Source organism: Trachypithecus francoisi, unplaced genomic scaffold (genome assembly GCF_009764315.1).
Source record: "Trachypithecus francoisi isolate TF-2019V2 unplaced genomic scaffold, Tfra_2.0 Contig00133, whole genome shotgun sequence".
Lineage (NCBI taxonomy): Eukaryota > Metazoa > Chordata > Mammalia > Primates > Cercopithecidae > Trachypithecus > Trachypithecus francoisi.
This window is the reverse complement of record NW_022680484.1, coordinates 206463-221890: the sequence shown is the minus strand read 5'-3', so window position 1 is coordinate 221890 and position 15428 is coordinate 206463. Positions and strand designations below refer to the sequence as shown.

The 15428-nt window shown below is 52.6% G+C and overlaps 1 protein-coding gene across 1 annotated transcript; it reads right to left on the bottom strand.

The window, feature by feature from the left end:
* Positions 1-4843: 4843 nt before the first annotated feature.
* On the bottom strand, positions 4844-15247 carry TMEM187 (transmembrane protein 187). The gene is made up of 2 exons (XM_033177686.1): positions 14983-15247; positions 4844-6179 (listed from the first exon to the last, which is right to left on the bottom strand). The coding sequence occupies exon 2, from the start codon at positions 5972-5974 to the stop codon at positions 5189-5191; it is 786 nt and encodes a 261-aa protein (XP_033033577.1). The 5' UTR covers positions 5975-6179; positions 14983-15247; the 3' UTR covers positions 4844-5188.
* Between the last annotated feature and the right edge of the window lie 181 nt (positions 15248-15428).

Below are 15428 nucleotides of genomic sequence, written 5' to 3'. Positions count from 1 at the left end.
CTGGGCTCTGGCTAGGCATGGTGGCTCATGCCTATAATCCCAGCACTTTGGGAGGCTGAGGCAGACGGATCACGAGGTCAGGAGTTCGAGACCAGCCTGGCCAGCATGGTGAAACCCCATCTCTACTAAAAATACAAAAAAATTAGCCGGGCTGGCCGGGCGCAGTGGCTCACGCCTGTAATGCCAGCATTTTGGGAGGCCAAGACGGGCGCATCACGAGGTCAGGAGATCGAGACCATCCTGGCTAACACAGTGAAACCCCGTCTCTACTAAAAATACAAAAAAAAAAAGTAGCCGGGCGTGGTGGCGGGCGCCTGTAGTCCCAGCTACTCCGGAGGCTGAGGCAGGAGAATGGCGTGAACCCGGGGGGCGGAGCTTGCAGTGAGCACAGATCGTGCCACTGCACTCCAGCCTGGGCGACAGAGCGAGACTCCGTCTCAAAAAAAAAAAAAAAAAAAAAAAATAGCCAGGCTAATTTTAGCTGTAATCCCAGCTACTTGGGAGGCTGAGGCAGGAGAACTGCTTGAACCTGGGAGGTGGAGGTTGCAGTGAGCCAAGATCACGCCATTGCACTCCAGCCTGGGCGACGGAGCGAGACTCCGTTTCAAAAAAAAAAAGGAAACTTTTATTTTTAAGAATTAACCAGGGAGGCTGGGCGCGGTGGCTCACACCTGTAATCCCAGCACTTTGGGAGGCCGAGGCGGGCAGATCCCCTGAGGTCGGGAGTTCAAGACCAGCCTGACCAACATGGAGAAACCCCGTCTCTACTACAAATACAAAAATTAGTCAGGCGTGGTAGCGCATGCCCGTAATCCCAGCTACTCGGGAGGCTGACCCAGGAGAATTGCTTGAACTCGGGAGGCAGAGGTTGCAGTGAGCCGAGATTGCGCCATTGCACTCCAGCCTGGGCAACAAGAGCAAAACTCTGTCTAAACAAAAACAAAAACAAAAACAAAAGAATTAGCCAGGTCCCAGTTACTTGGGAGGCTGAGGTGGGAGGATCTCTTGAGCCTGGGAGTTGAAGGCTGCAGTGAGCCATGATTGTGCCACTGCACTCCAGCCTGGGAGACACAGGGAGACCCTGTCTCAAAAATGCACACACATTACTTTTGGGGGGGTCAGAGAGAGGGGAGGGGGTCTGAGTTAGTCACAGTGAAATCTCACGTCGCCCCCATCAGATCGGCACGCCATGCAAAAGCACCCACTCTGACATTGCTGGGAGAACTGTGAATCGTGAACACCTCTGGGAAAAGCACTCCAAGGATTTGAAACTGAAGTTCCCTTCAGCCCTACAATCCCACTCCTGGGACCTAATTGGAAACGGGCCTGCTCCGGGGTGCAGAGGCTGGTGTGTACAGTTTCTAGCAGACCTTGGCATGTCACCAAGCCAAAATGGGGCCCAGAAAAGTGAATGCATGACACTGTGTGCCCTATGCTGTAATTTTTTTTTTTTTTTTGAGATGGGGTCTTGCTCTGTCACCCAGGCTGGAGTGCAGTGATGCCATCTCATTACAGCTCACTGTGTCACTGCAGCCTGGATCTCCTGGGTTCAAGCGATCCTCCCCACCTCAGCTTCCTGAGTAGCTGAGACTGCAAATACGCACCATCATGCCCAGCGAATATTTTTTATTTTTGGTAGAGATGAGGTCTCCCTATGTTGTCCAGGGTGGTCTTAAACTCCTGAGGTCAAGCAATCCTTCCTTCTTGGCCTCCCAAAGTGCTGGGATTGCAGGCATGAGCCACTGCGCCTGGCCTAAAACTATTTTTGTTGTTGTTGTTATTTTTGACATGGAGTTTCACTCTTGTTGCCCAGGCTAGAGTGCAATGGCATGATCTCAGCTCACTGCAACCTCCACCTCCTGGGTTCAAGCGATTCTCCTGTCTCAGTCTCCCAAGTAGCTGGGACTACAGGCACCCGCCACCATGCCTGGCTGATTTTTTTGTATTTTTAGTAGAGACGGGGTTTCACTATGTTGGCCAGGCTGGTCTCAAACTTCTGACCTCAGATGATCTACCCACCTTGGCCTCCCAAAGTGCTGGGATTACAGGCGTGAGCCACCATGCCCGGCCCTAAAACTATTTTATATGGGGAGAAAATACCCAGGCCACGGCACCAGAAAGCAAGGAAGAAGCCACGTGGAAGCCCCCCTGGTGCTTCTTCAGGGAGGCCAGCAGAGAGCACCTGGGGCCAGGAGGCGGCATGCCTGGGTTTCTGCTCCTCCTCACTGTAACTTTCAGCCAAGTCAAACTTCTAGAGTTTCAGTTTCTTTATCTGTGAAATGACGGGGCTGGCACAGATGGTTTCTAAGATTCCTCCCAGGCCTGGAACTTCTAAACCGTTAGGTCAAAGGTGGGGGAGAGGCCCCATCTGGCAACCATTGGCTCCCCAGCTGTGGTGGGGACACGGTGGAGCAGCGACACTGAGACCAAGACCAGTAACAACAACGGCTGCCCTGACAGCCAGTCCCCCTGGGCGAGGCCGAGCTCCTCTGCGGGCTGCAGAGCTGGAGGGAGGCACAGCCGCCAGCCTCCTTCCTCCAGTGGCTCAGGGGTCGCTGGCACTCGCAAACTCCGGGCCAGGGCTGAGGTATTCTGAGGTCCCGGCCCCAGAAAGGGGCAGGAAGGGATGCAGGAAGCTGTGTGACTAATGGCAGCTGGCCACACTTTGAGAAACGCTAATTTAAAAAAGGGCCTGGGGAGTGCAGGTTCCAGGCCGGGACCTGCCTGGAGCCTTCCGGGCCACCTGCTCTGCCTTGCACAGGTTCTGGGGCTTCTGGCTCTGCTTGGGCTGGCTCAGTGCATGCTTGTTGGATTTAGCAAATAACAAACAGAATGCCCAGTTACATCTGAATTTCAGGTAAACAATACTTTTTAATGTAGGAGAAATGTCTCGTGCAACATTTGAGACACACTTGTGCAAAACCATTGTTCATCGCCTGGTGTATAACCTGGCGACTCTGGGTGGCACCTGGCAGGAGAGGGGACCGTGGAGCCAGGCTTCCTGCAGTCTCTGCCCCTCTGGAGGTGTCCCCTCCACATAAGCCTCTCCTTTGGGTGGGGTCCACTCTTCCAGGGGTTCCACGAAACCGCCCTGAATCACCCCAATCTAGGTACACCACCTGTTTCCTGTGGGACCCCGCCTGACCCAGGAGGCTCCCAGGGCTGTTTATTACACAGGTATTGGTAGGAAGAAAAAGTAAAATCGTGATGAGTGCTTGTAGCTGTGAGATGTGGCATGAACAAAAGGGGGTTCCCACACTGCTGGATGAAGAGCCTGTCCCCACCCTGTCTCTGAGCCCACATGGAAGCCTGCCTTCTCTTCGCCCTCCCTCCAGCCTCTGTGAAGTAAAGGTGGCCTCTCTGGTGATGTGTGCAGCCTCTTCCCTCTTCTAGGGCACGTGGTGCTTTCGAGACAACCTCAAATGGAACCAGGCTGTTTTCCAAGCAGGTGCTGTCCTTGCTCTCCCCTGCCAACCACATGCCCTGCCCCCAGGCCCCAAGCCCTGGGTCAGGCCCTACCATTTGCCCCAGGTCCTTAACTGGTGGCGATGTGCTCAGCCAGCCAGGACAGAACATCCAGCCCAGGTGCCCAGTTCCAGAAACATCTCAGTCATCACAGCCATGGGCCAAATGCCAACCTTGAGGGCACTGAGCAGGTGCACATGGGTGGCCCATGCTGAGATGCCATTTGGCAGGGACAGGGCATCCTCTCTCCTCTGCCCTCACCTTTGGAGCTGATCACTTCTCCATTTAATTTGTGGGATTAAAGCAGACCCTCCTCAGTACTTAAGGCTCCAGGGACAAGACTATGGAGTCTGGGATGAAGAGCCCATGAGTTAAATGACATTAGCTTTCTTCAGGAGTCCCCTTTATAGGCCAGGCGCAGGGGCTCATGCCTGTAATCCCAGTACTGGGAGGCCAAGGCAGGTGGATCACCTGAGGTCAGGAGTTAGAGACCAGCCTGGCCAACATGATGAAACCCCATCTCTACCAAAAATACAAAAATTAGCCGGGCATGGTGGTGGGTGCCTGTAATCCCAGCTACTCCGGCAGCTGAGGTAGGAGAATCGCTTGAACCCAGGAGGCAGAGGTTGCAGTGAGCCAAGATCACACCACTGCACTCCAGCCTGGGTGACAGAGCAAGACTCTGTCTCGAAAAAAGGAAGTCCCCTTTACAGACCAGATGCCTTCAGATGAAAGGAGGTGAGGCAGGCCTCTAAGTAACATAGTGACCGGCAGGAAGAAGGACTGCCCTGGGAGTAGAGAGGGTGGCATGGAGTCCTCAGTGCTTCTCTGGCTGCAGCCAAGGATGACCCAGCATCCTCACCACAAACTAGAGTCTGGGCCTGGGGCTCGAGGGCTCAAAAACTGTTGCTTGCATGAGAAGCACGTGCCACCTCTAGCACCCTGCCTGGCGATACTGTCAGCAGATCGGTTCACAAGGACCTGGGTGATGGGCACATGGGGACTGTTCAGACTGTAGCCACTAAGGACATCTAAGCCACACCCCGGCTCCGAGGGGAGACCCACAAAGCAACTTTCTGTTGAGAGTTCAACTTTTGACATTTGTGTGTTTCCTCATCTGGACACACCCTGCCTGGTTCCACAGATGATCTGAGGTGATGTGGCTCTCACGTGACCTGCCTACAGTTAACAGTCACAGATGTCCTGGCGGTAATTAAGTGGTTTCCCCGTCAGTCTGCTGGGCACGTATTTAGTGTGACTCAGTCTCCCTGAATTCAGCCACCTCTAAGGACACTCACTGGTACCCCACTGACTGGCCTGCCTCGCTGCGGCCAGTCCACACCCACAGCTGACACCCCAAAGATACTCCAGACGGTCGCTCTGTCCACCCACGAGCACGAGGGGCCTCTTGGTGTCATTTCCACTCCCCTTGCCAATATTTATTTGGAAACATTTCAAACTACAGAAAAGTTATGAGAATTACATCAGGAACACCCACATCCCTTGTGCCAAGATCTTTGCTTTATGTATTTGAAAGTAAGTTGTCGAGATCACAGCACTCCATCCCTCCACACCAAAGCCCGTAGCTTCTCAGGAAAGGGCAGTTTTGTGTGATCAGTGAGTATCATCACACGTAGGATGCCCAACACTGGCACCACGCTGCCATCTCAGAGTCCGTTTCAATGCCGGGGGTCGTCAGTTTTCAGCAGGTTCTTCCCACAGTTCAACGCGTCTTCCCGCCAGAGGGACAGAATCTTGGGTGAGTGTTGAAATGCGTCAGAAACAAAAACGCAAAGTGGAACTGGAGCACGTCACAGACCTTGGACCAGAAGTGGCCTGTGAGGCGCTGGAAGAGATGCCACCGTGCGAGCTGATGGTCACACAGCTTGAGGACCACAAAGCCCAGGCAAGAGAGCACCCCCAAAGCTAAGTAGGTGGCCGAGGTGGTGCTGCCATAGTGCCTGTGGGTGCGCAGCGCCTGCCCCACAGCGGCCACCACGTGAGCACCCAGTGCGACCTCGAAGCCCTGGGGATGCAGCAGAGCAAGCCCGTAACTGGCCAGGGAGACGCACTCAAGGGAGAGGAACAGCCAGGGCCGCCAGCCGCGGTCTAGGTAGAGGCACCATGCGACGGGCCACGCAAAGATGGGCAGGGTGAGCCACTGGTCCAGCACGGCGGTGCGGTGCCACTGCGTCCACAGGCGCAGCCACTGCACGGGGCCGTAGAGCAGGGCCATGGCTGCGAACACGTCCTTCAGGTAGCGGGGACCCGGCCCCACCGTGCCGCCCCTGTGCAGCCAGAATAGCCCTAGTAGCATGTAGGCCACATTCACCAGTGAGTTGAACGGCATGGCCAGGAAGGCAGGGAGACCAGGCACCGGCGCTTCGGCATAGTCCTCATAGCCCACTTGCACGGAGACACTGTCAAAAATGCCTGTGAACACGGCCACAGCACAGAGGCCGCCGGCCACGGCCACGTGCATGAAGGCCTGCCCCCACTCCGGATTCATCTGGAACTGGCGGCGTGACCTGGGGCAGGGAGCTTCAGAGAGCGGCCTTCAATACGCAGCCTCTGCAGAACACTCTGGGCCTCCAAGCTGAGCCAGCAGGAAGAAGCCCCGTGATTTCCGAGGCAGAGGCTGCGACCTTGCCCCGAAGGAAGGCAGGAGTCCTGCTGATTGGCTGGCGCCAGCGGAGGAACGTTCTGCCTTTTTCCTTTGTGGTTACAAAAGGAGTGTGGTTAGAAAACAAACCGTCCCCAGCACCGCCTCCATGTTCCTGACCCCCGGCCTCAGGAGCTACCAACCATATTCACAGGAAGAAGCAAACCGGAGTGAAGCCACCGCACACTGGCTCTCTCACGCGTGGCCTCTACAATCCTCTACCGCCCCTTTCTCCTGGCACCTAAGAAAATCCTGCCCCTCGTCCTAGTTTCCTTAAAGCCACTGCATCTACAGAGAAGACCTGCCTAGCTCTGTCATTACAACTTAGGACGTGCCCTCCCATGCCGGGGTGTTATCAAAGCGGACGTCTCCAGCCCGGAAGCCCTTTTCACCGAATACCCAGTTGAACCAGAGACCATTAGATGGAGCCCGAGCTCTGGCCTCTGACACGAGGTGGGGGAGGGAGGAGGAGAAGAATTCACCATCTGCCACTCAAGCACCAGGCCAGGAGGCAAGGGGGTGACCTGTAGGCCTCCTAGGCCAGCTTCCCTGGCTCACTCACCTGCCGTCTCCTGAAGTGCCAAGCTCCAAATCACCTGCTTTCCTCAGGCCACCATAAAGCCTTCCGTCTCCTTCAGTCACAGAACCAGAGAGACAATTTAATTATCACTCACTGTCAACTGCTTTGGGGCCAGTGGTGCTGTGAGTGAGCCTAGTAGCTGAGAAACACATTAATATGGAAGGGAGAACAGCTTTAATGCTCTGAAAATGACTCCAATCATTAAAGCTCTTCTCCCTTCCATATTAATAATTTCGCACTCAAGAGGGTGGGCAGGCAGGCGAGCTCAGGGAGAAAGAAGGGTGGGCTCCAGTTCCTGGTCAGCTGATGCCAGACTGTTCAAACCTTGGCTCTCCCACCGACTAACCATGTGATCTTGTACCTTAACTGTCTTGGGCCTCGGTTTGCACACCACCATGCCCAGCTAACTTTCCTATTTTTAGTAGAGATGGGGTTTCACGACGTTGGCCAGGCTGGTCTTGAACTCCTGACCTCAAGTGATCCACCCACCTCAGTCTCCCAAAGTGCTGGGATTCACAGGCATGAGCACCGTGCCCAGCACGGTTAGCTCATCTTTGACCTAATGGCTTAGAAGTTCCAGGCCTGGGGGGATCTTAGAAACCATCTGTGCCAGCCCCGTCATTTCACAGATAAAGAAACTGAAACTCTAGAAGTTTGACTTGGCTGAAAGTTACAGTGAGGAGGAGCAGAAACCCAGGCATGCCGCCTCCTGGCCCCAGGTGCTCTCTGCTGGCCTCCCTGAAGAAGCAACAGGGGGGCTTCCACGTGGCTTCTTCCTTGCTTTCTGGTGCCGTGGCCTGGGTATTTTATTTAGACATGGAGGTCTTGCTCTGTTGCCCAGGTTGGAGTGCAGTGGCACAATCATAGCTCACTGCAGCCTCTACCTCCTGGGCCCAAGCTATCCTCCTGCCTCAGCCTCCCAAGTAGTTGGGACCAGGGGTATACCACCACCTTGCCCTGCTAATTTTTGTGAAAAAATTTTTGGGGCCAGGCATGGTGGCTCACGCCTGTAATCCCAGCACTTTGGGAGGCTGAGGTGGGCAGATCACGAGGTCAGGAGATCAAGACCATCCTGGCTAACACGATGAAACCCCATCTCTACTAAAAATACAAAAAATTAGCCGGGTGTGACGGTGGGCGCCTGTAGTCCCAGGTACTCGGGAGGCTGAGGCAGGAGAATGGCGTGAACCCGGGAGGTGGAGCTTGCAGTGAGCCGAGATCTCGTCACTGCACTCCAGCCTGGGCGACAGAGCGTGACTCCATCTCAAAATAATAATAATAATAATAATAAAAAATAAAAATTAAAAATTTGTAGAGACAGGGTCTCACTATGTTGCCCAGCCTGGTGTCGAACTCTTGGCCTCAAGTGATCCTCCTGCCTCAGCCTCCCAAAGTCCTGAGATTACAGGAGTGAGCCACTGCACCCAGCTAAACCCCTCTTAAGTTGAAAGTCCAGTTCCAATATTTTCAACTTATGATGGTTTATCTGGACATTACCCTGTTATACGCCAAAAAGCATATGTAGCTGGGCATGGTGGCTCACATCTGTAATCCTAGCAATTTGGAAGGCCAAGGTGAAAGGATTGCTTGAGTCCAGGAGTTCGAGACCAGCCTGGGCAACAAAGTGAGACCGTCTCTACACAAAATACATAAAATTAAATTTAAAAAATAAAATAAAAATTAGCCAGGCATGGTGGTGCACCTATAGTCCCAGCTCCTCAGGAGGCTGAGGCAGGAAGATCTCTTAAGCCCAGGAGGTGGAGGTTGCAGTGAGCTATGATCATGCCACTGCACTCTAGCCTGGGCCACAGAGCAAGACCCTATCTCAGAAAAAAAAAAAAAAAAAGGCCAGGCGTAGTGGCTCACACGTATAATCCTATAATTCTAGCACTTTGGGAGGTCAAGGTGGGTGGATCATCTGAGGTCAGGAGTTTGAGACCAGCCTAGCCAACGTGGTGAAACCCTGTCTCTACCAAAAATACAAAAAAATAAGCCGGGCACAGTGGCTCATGCCTGTAACCCTAACACTTTGGGAGGCTGAGGCAGGCAGATCACTTGAGATCAGGAGTTCCAGACCAGTCTGGCCAACATGATGAAACCCTGTCTCTACAAAAATACAGAAAAAGTAACCAGGCGTGGTGGCGCACGCCTGTAATCCCAGCTACTTGGAAGGCTGAGACGGGAGAATCACTTGAACCCAGGAGGCAGAGGTTACAGTGAGCCAAGATTGTGCCATTGCACTCCAGCCTGGGTGACACCGCGAGCCTTCATCTCAAAAAAACAAAACAAAACAAAACAAAAAATTAGCCAGGCGTGGTGGCACACGCCTGTAATCCCAGCTACTCGGGAGGCTAAGACAGGAGAATCGCTTGAACCCAGGAGGCGGAGGTTGCAGTGAGCCAAGATCGTGCCACTGCACTCCAGCCTGGGCGACAGAGCAAGACTTCATCTCAAAAAATAAAAAAATTAGCTGGGCGTGGTGGCACACGCCTGTAATCCCAGGTACTCGGGAGGCTGAGGCAGGAGAATTGCTTGAGCCCGGGAGGCAGAGGTTGCAGTGAGCCAAGATCGTGTCACTGCACTCCAGCCTGGGCAACAAAAGTGAAACTCCTTCTCCAAAAAAAAAAAAAAAAGGGGCCAGGCACGGTGGCTCACGCCTGTAATCCCAGCACTTTGGGTGGCTGAGGTGGATCAATCAGTTGAGGTCAGGAGTTCAAGACCACCCTGGCCAATATGGCAAAACCCCATCTCTATTAAAATACAAAAATTAGCCAGGCATGATGGCTTGCACCTGTAGTTCCAGCTACTTGGGAGGCTGAGGCAGAAGTATCGCTCAAACCCCGGGAGGCAGAGGTTGCAGTGAGCTGAGATCATGCCACTACACTCCAGCCTGGACCACAGAATGAGACTCCGTTTCCAAAAAAAAAAAAAGGTATCTGTATATGTAGACCACTTAGCACTATTTTATTATTACTTTATTTTGTTTTGGTTTTTTGAGACAGACTCTTGCTCTGTTGCCCAGGCTGGAGTGCAGTGGTGTGGTCTTGGCTCAGTGCAACCTCCGCCTCCTGGGTTCAAGTGATTCTCCTGCCTCAGCCTCCTGAGTGGCTGGGATTACAGCTAAAATTAGCCTGGCTAATGTTTGTATTTTTAGTAGAGACGGGGTTTCACCATCTTGGTCAGGCTGGTCTTCAACTCCTGACCTCATGATCTACCTGCCTTGGCCTCCCAAAGTGCTGGGATCACAGGCATGAGCCACTGTGCCTGGCCTATTTTATTTTTTATTCAGACGCAGTCTTGCACTGTCTGCACTGTTGCCCAGGCTGGAGTGGCGTGATCTCGCCTCACTGCAACCTCCGCCTCCCGTTTTCAAGGGATTCTCCTGCCTCAGCCTCCTGAGTAGCTGGGATTACAGGCACCTGCCACCACGCCCAGCTAACTTTTTGTATTTTTTTTTTTAGTAGAGACATGGTTTCACCATGTTGGCCAGGCTGGTCTCAAACTCCTGACCTTGTGATTCACCTGCCTCGGCCTCCCTAAGTGCTGGGATGACAGGTATGAGCCACCACACCTGGCCCATTTTATTTATTTTTTGGGACAGAGTCTCGCTCTGTGGGGCAGGCTGGAGTGCAGTGACAGGATCTCGACTCACTGCAACCTCTGCCTCCCGGTTCAAGTGATTCTCCTGCCTCAGCCTCCCAAATAACTGGAACTACAGGCGGGAGTCATCAGACCCAGCTAATTTTTGTATTTTAGTAGAGATGAGATTTCGCCATATTGGCTGGGGTGGTCTTGAACTCCTGACCTCAACTGATCCACCCACCTCAGCCTCCCAAAGTGCTGGGATTACAGGCACGAACCACTGTACCCAGCCTATTTTATTATTTTTAATAGCATATAGAGTGACATTTTGATACATGTATATAATGTATAATGATCAAACAAGGTACTTAGCATATCCATCACCTGGAACATTTATCATTTCTTTGTGTTGGGAACATTCCAAATCCTTTCTTATAGTCTTTTGAAAATACACAAGAAATTATAGTTAACAGGGCTCACCCTACAGTGCAGAACAGCAGGATCCATTCATGCTATGAAGCTGGAATTTTGTATTTGTTATCCGACTCCTCCGAATCTTTCCCTACTCTCTCATCTTTCCAGCTTCTAACACCCACTATGCTTCTATTTCCATGAGCTTGATTTTTAAAATATTTTACATAAGAATTAGTACATAAAATATTTATCTTTCTGTTCCTGGCTTATTTCACTTAACATAACGTCCTCTAGGCTCATCCATGTTGCCACAAATAACAAGACTTATCTTACCAGTTTATTTCTTTGAGACAGGGTCTCGCTCTGTCTCCCAGGCTGAGTGCAGTGGTGTGATTGCAGCTCACTGCAGCCTCAACCTCCCAGGCTCATGTGGTCCTCTGACTTCAGCCTGCCAGGTAGCTGGGACCACAGGCATGTTATCATGCCTGGCAAATTTTTAAATTTTTTTTTGAAAGATAGGGTCTTGCTATATTGCCCAGGCTGGTCTCAAACTCCTAGGCTCAAGCGATCCTGTCACCTTGGCCTCCCAAAGTGCTGGGATTACAGGCGTCAGTTACTGCACCCAGCCAATAGTTGTTTGTTTTTTTTTTTTCCTGAGACAGGGTCTCAGTCTGTCACCCAGGCTAGAGTGCAGTTCCACAATCTTGGCTCACCTCAGCCTCTGCCTCCCGGGTTCAAGCAATTCTCCTGCCTCAGCCTCCTGAGTAGCTGGGATTACAGGCCCCCGCCACCACACCTGGCTAATTTTTGTATTTTAGTAGAGATGGGGTTTCACCATGTTGGCCAGGCTGGTCTCGAACTCCTGATCTCAGGTGATCTGCCCGCCTCGGCCTCCCAAAGTGCTGGGATTACAGGCTTGAAACACCACGCCTGCCAACAGTTTATTTTTAAATGGCTCAATAATATTCCATCATGTGTATATACCATATTTTCTTTACATATCAATCCACTGATGGACACTTAGATTGCTTCCATATCTTAGCTATTATAAGTAGTACAAAGGCACAAATAACCTACGGTGGGGAAAGGACAGTCTCTTCAATAAATGGCACTGGGCAAACTGGATAAGCACGTGAAGAAGAATGGAAACTAGACCCCATCTCTCACCACACACAATAACCAACTCAAAATGGATTCAAGACTTAAATGTAAGACCTCAAACTAGAAAGCTACTAGAAGAGGCCACTGTGGTGGAGCTGGGCGGGGTGCCTCACACCTGTAATCCCAGCACTTTGGGAGGCCCAGGCAGGCAGATCACTTAAGGTCAGGAGTTCTAGACCAACCTGGCCAACACAGTGCAACCCCGACTCTACTAAAAATACAAAAAGTAGCTGGGCGAGGTGGTGCACGTCTGTAATACCAGTTACTCGGGGGGGTTGAAGCAGGAGAAATGCCTGAACCCAGGAGGAGGAGGTTGCAGTGAGCCGAGATCACACCATTGCACTCCAGCCTGGGCAACAGAGCAAGACTCTGTCTTAAAAAAAAAAAAAAAATTTGGGTGTGGTGGCTCACACCTGTAACCCCAGCACATTGGGAGGCTGAGGCGGGCGGATCACCTGAGGTCAGGAGTTCCAGACCAGCCTGTCCAACATGGTGAAACTCCATCTCTACTAAAAGTATAAAAATTAGCCGGGGTGGTGGCATGCGCCTGTAATCCCAGCTACTTGGGAGGCTGAGGCAGGAGAATCGCTTGATCCCAGGAGACTGAGGTTGCAGTGAGCTGAGATTGTGCCACTGCACTCCAGCCTGGGTTTGAGTGAGACTCTGTCTCAAAAATAAGTAAATAAATAAATAAATACAAATAATAAAATAAATAAATAAAATAAAACTACTAGAAGAAAATGGGGAAATGCTCCAGGATATGGGTCTGGGGAAAGATTTTATGGCTAAGACCCCAAAATCATGGGCAACAAAAACAAAACAGACAAATGGGAGTATATTAAAGTAAAAAGCTTTTGCACAGCACAGAAGCAATCAACAATGAAGAGACAATATAGGAGAAAATATTTGCAAATGATTCATGTGACAAGCACTGTTTATTTTTGAGGTGCAATGTCCATCTGCTCTACTGCAATTTAGGCCCCAAATGGGTGGGAAAGGGTCTGATTCCTTGCTCTTCCTCAGGTGCCCAGTGAAGCCCTGCTCAATTTCAATTCAATTACATTAAAGTACAAAGCCAGCACCTCTGCTCCCTTTTACCAGTCCTGTTTGCTATTTCACTTCTCAGGCAGGTCCTGGGGCCCACCTGCATCCTCCTGGGCCTCATTCTCAGTCTTCTTGCCTTGAAGTTCCGTTGCTGAGGAGGACCACCAGGCTTGGCCCTCACTATCACTCCATATGTCCTTGCTTCACACAAGCCTGTCATCTCAGCATGGGGCACCCGAACTCCTCCTGCACCCTCCTCTCAGTCAAAAAAGCCTCTGGGTCCAGGAGTGTGCATACAGCAGCCTCAGCATCTTTGCTGAGCAGTCCTGGATGGGATCATGTCTGCCCTGGCTTTCCACCCTTCCATGACCAGCTTCCCATTCCATGCCCTGGATCATGTCCCAAAGTCTTGGCCAGACTTAAAGTGCCATCCCCATCCAGCCCTGTGAGCTCCTCAGGCTCAGCTCTGTCCTGAAAGCCCTTTGCTCACTGCGCCTGGCCACTGCCCTTGACTCAGCTGTTATTTCCTCTCAGGCACTTCCCCGTTCAGCTCCTGACTCCAGCTGAGACACCAGCTGAGGCCCCGCCTGACGTCTACAGGTCCTTCCCTGCACCCACCTAGGGCTCCATGGCACCGGTGCTAGCCTGACCCTCCTGCCTGCCAGTAAGCAGGGCGGAGAGCTGGAACAGGAGTCAAACACTGTCAACTTGATCAAGGAGGAACTCCAGGAAGGACATGGAAAGCAACTCCTCTTTCCGGCTACAGGGGTTCAGTCTACCTGACCCAGGGTACAGGCTGACAGTGACAATGTAATCAAAGCACCTGTCCAAGACCCCCAGGAAAACCGAGCTGGTTACCTTATAGCCTAGCTTCCCTGTACCTTTGAATTGCCATGATCTTATTATGTGACACTCAAATCTCATCACAGCTTCCCCCAGCTCCTGGCATGGGAAGGCCAACACCTCAACAGCACTGGCCCGTGGGTCTGGGGTCTTTCAGGGAAGCCCTGGAAAGCCTGATAGTCTCCTGGCTAAAGGCCCCAGACTCTCCTGCACACATTTAAACAGCAGACACTGTCACCTCCAGGCCTTTAGCATTTATAGTTAGTTATGTCCCCCCCGCATGACCTTCCTTGCATTCTGTGGATAAGAGGGGACATCAATAACATTAATTTGGCTTCTGGACTGATTCCAGGCAAGGCCCTTGGAAACCAGCAGCTGTTTGTGTGTGTGTGTGTGGTTTTTTTTTTTGTTGAGACAGGGTCTTGCTCTGTCGCCCAGGCTAGAGCAGTGGCGTGATCTCAGCTCACTGCAGACTTGAACTCCCTGGCTCAAGCCATCCTCCCACTTCAGCGTCCCAAGTAACTGGGACCACAGGCGTGTGCCACCATGCCTCCAGGTCTCGCTATGTTGCCCCGGCTAGGCTCAAGCGATCCTCCCACCTCATCCTTCCAAAGTGTTGGGATTACAGGCATGAGCCAACGCGTCAGGCCTTAGTTTTCTTATTTACTATGGGTGGGAGACTTGGGGACATAGAAGTGAGGTAACTATCCAAGGTCACAAAGAGTAGGTGGTGGCACAGCCAGACAAGCAGGAATTCTTCTCTTTGTCCCTTCTCAAATGGATACTTCCAACTGCATGAACTAAAACACAGAGGATTACAAAATTCATGCAATATGTTGACAGGTGACTTTAAAAATATTGTTGAAAATGTGTGAGACGGTGATATGTGCTTCTTTACAAACGCATTAAATTACAAGGTCTTCCAGCAGGACGCATAACTTCAGTAACTTCAAAGTAATAATTCTGCCCGCCGGTAGATCTGGTAGATCTTGTAATTTAATTGAACTTCTAGACGTTTACAACAAAAGCCATAGGTTCTCACAGGACCTGTCTGTCCAATTCTACTGGCGACTGCCGCTCGCGGGCAGCAGCTTGGGTCCCCGCGCTGCAGCCTACGCGTGGCAGAGAAGATGATGCCGCCGCCGCCGCCGCGCCCGGGCAGCCTCCTGGAGGAGGCGGAACGTGGGGGCGAGGCTAGGACCCACCTCCCGGGGATGCGGTAAGCACTTACAGTATTGGCGCGAAAAGGCCCGCGATCACCATACGGGTATTTCGCCTCACTCGCCTCGCTGGGGAAAATTCAAATCTCCGAAAAGGGCGGACCCAAGCAGCGCCGGTGCGCCTGCGCGCAGGGCGGGACTCGCGGCCTGGGAAGCGGGCGGGGCGAGGTGACGCGAGGTGACGCGAACGCCTCCCGCGCTCGCCCGCCCGCCCGGCTCGGGCGCCACCGGCCCGACTGTGGGCCTCTCGGCGGTGGGGGCGGCCGAGCGCGCGGCGGTCTGCGGCGCGCAGCCCGGCTCATTTTGCTGCGGCTCGGGCGGAGGTGGTGGCGCCCGAGGGCGGGACGGGCGGCCTGGGAGCCGGCAGAGGCTCCACCCCCGGGCACCGGCGCTCGCCTGCGTCGCCTCCCACTCTAGCCCCGCCCCCGGCTCCCCCGCGGCGCGCCTCGGGCAGCCT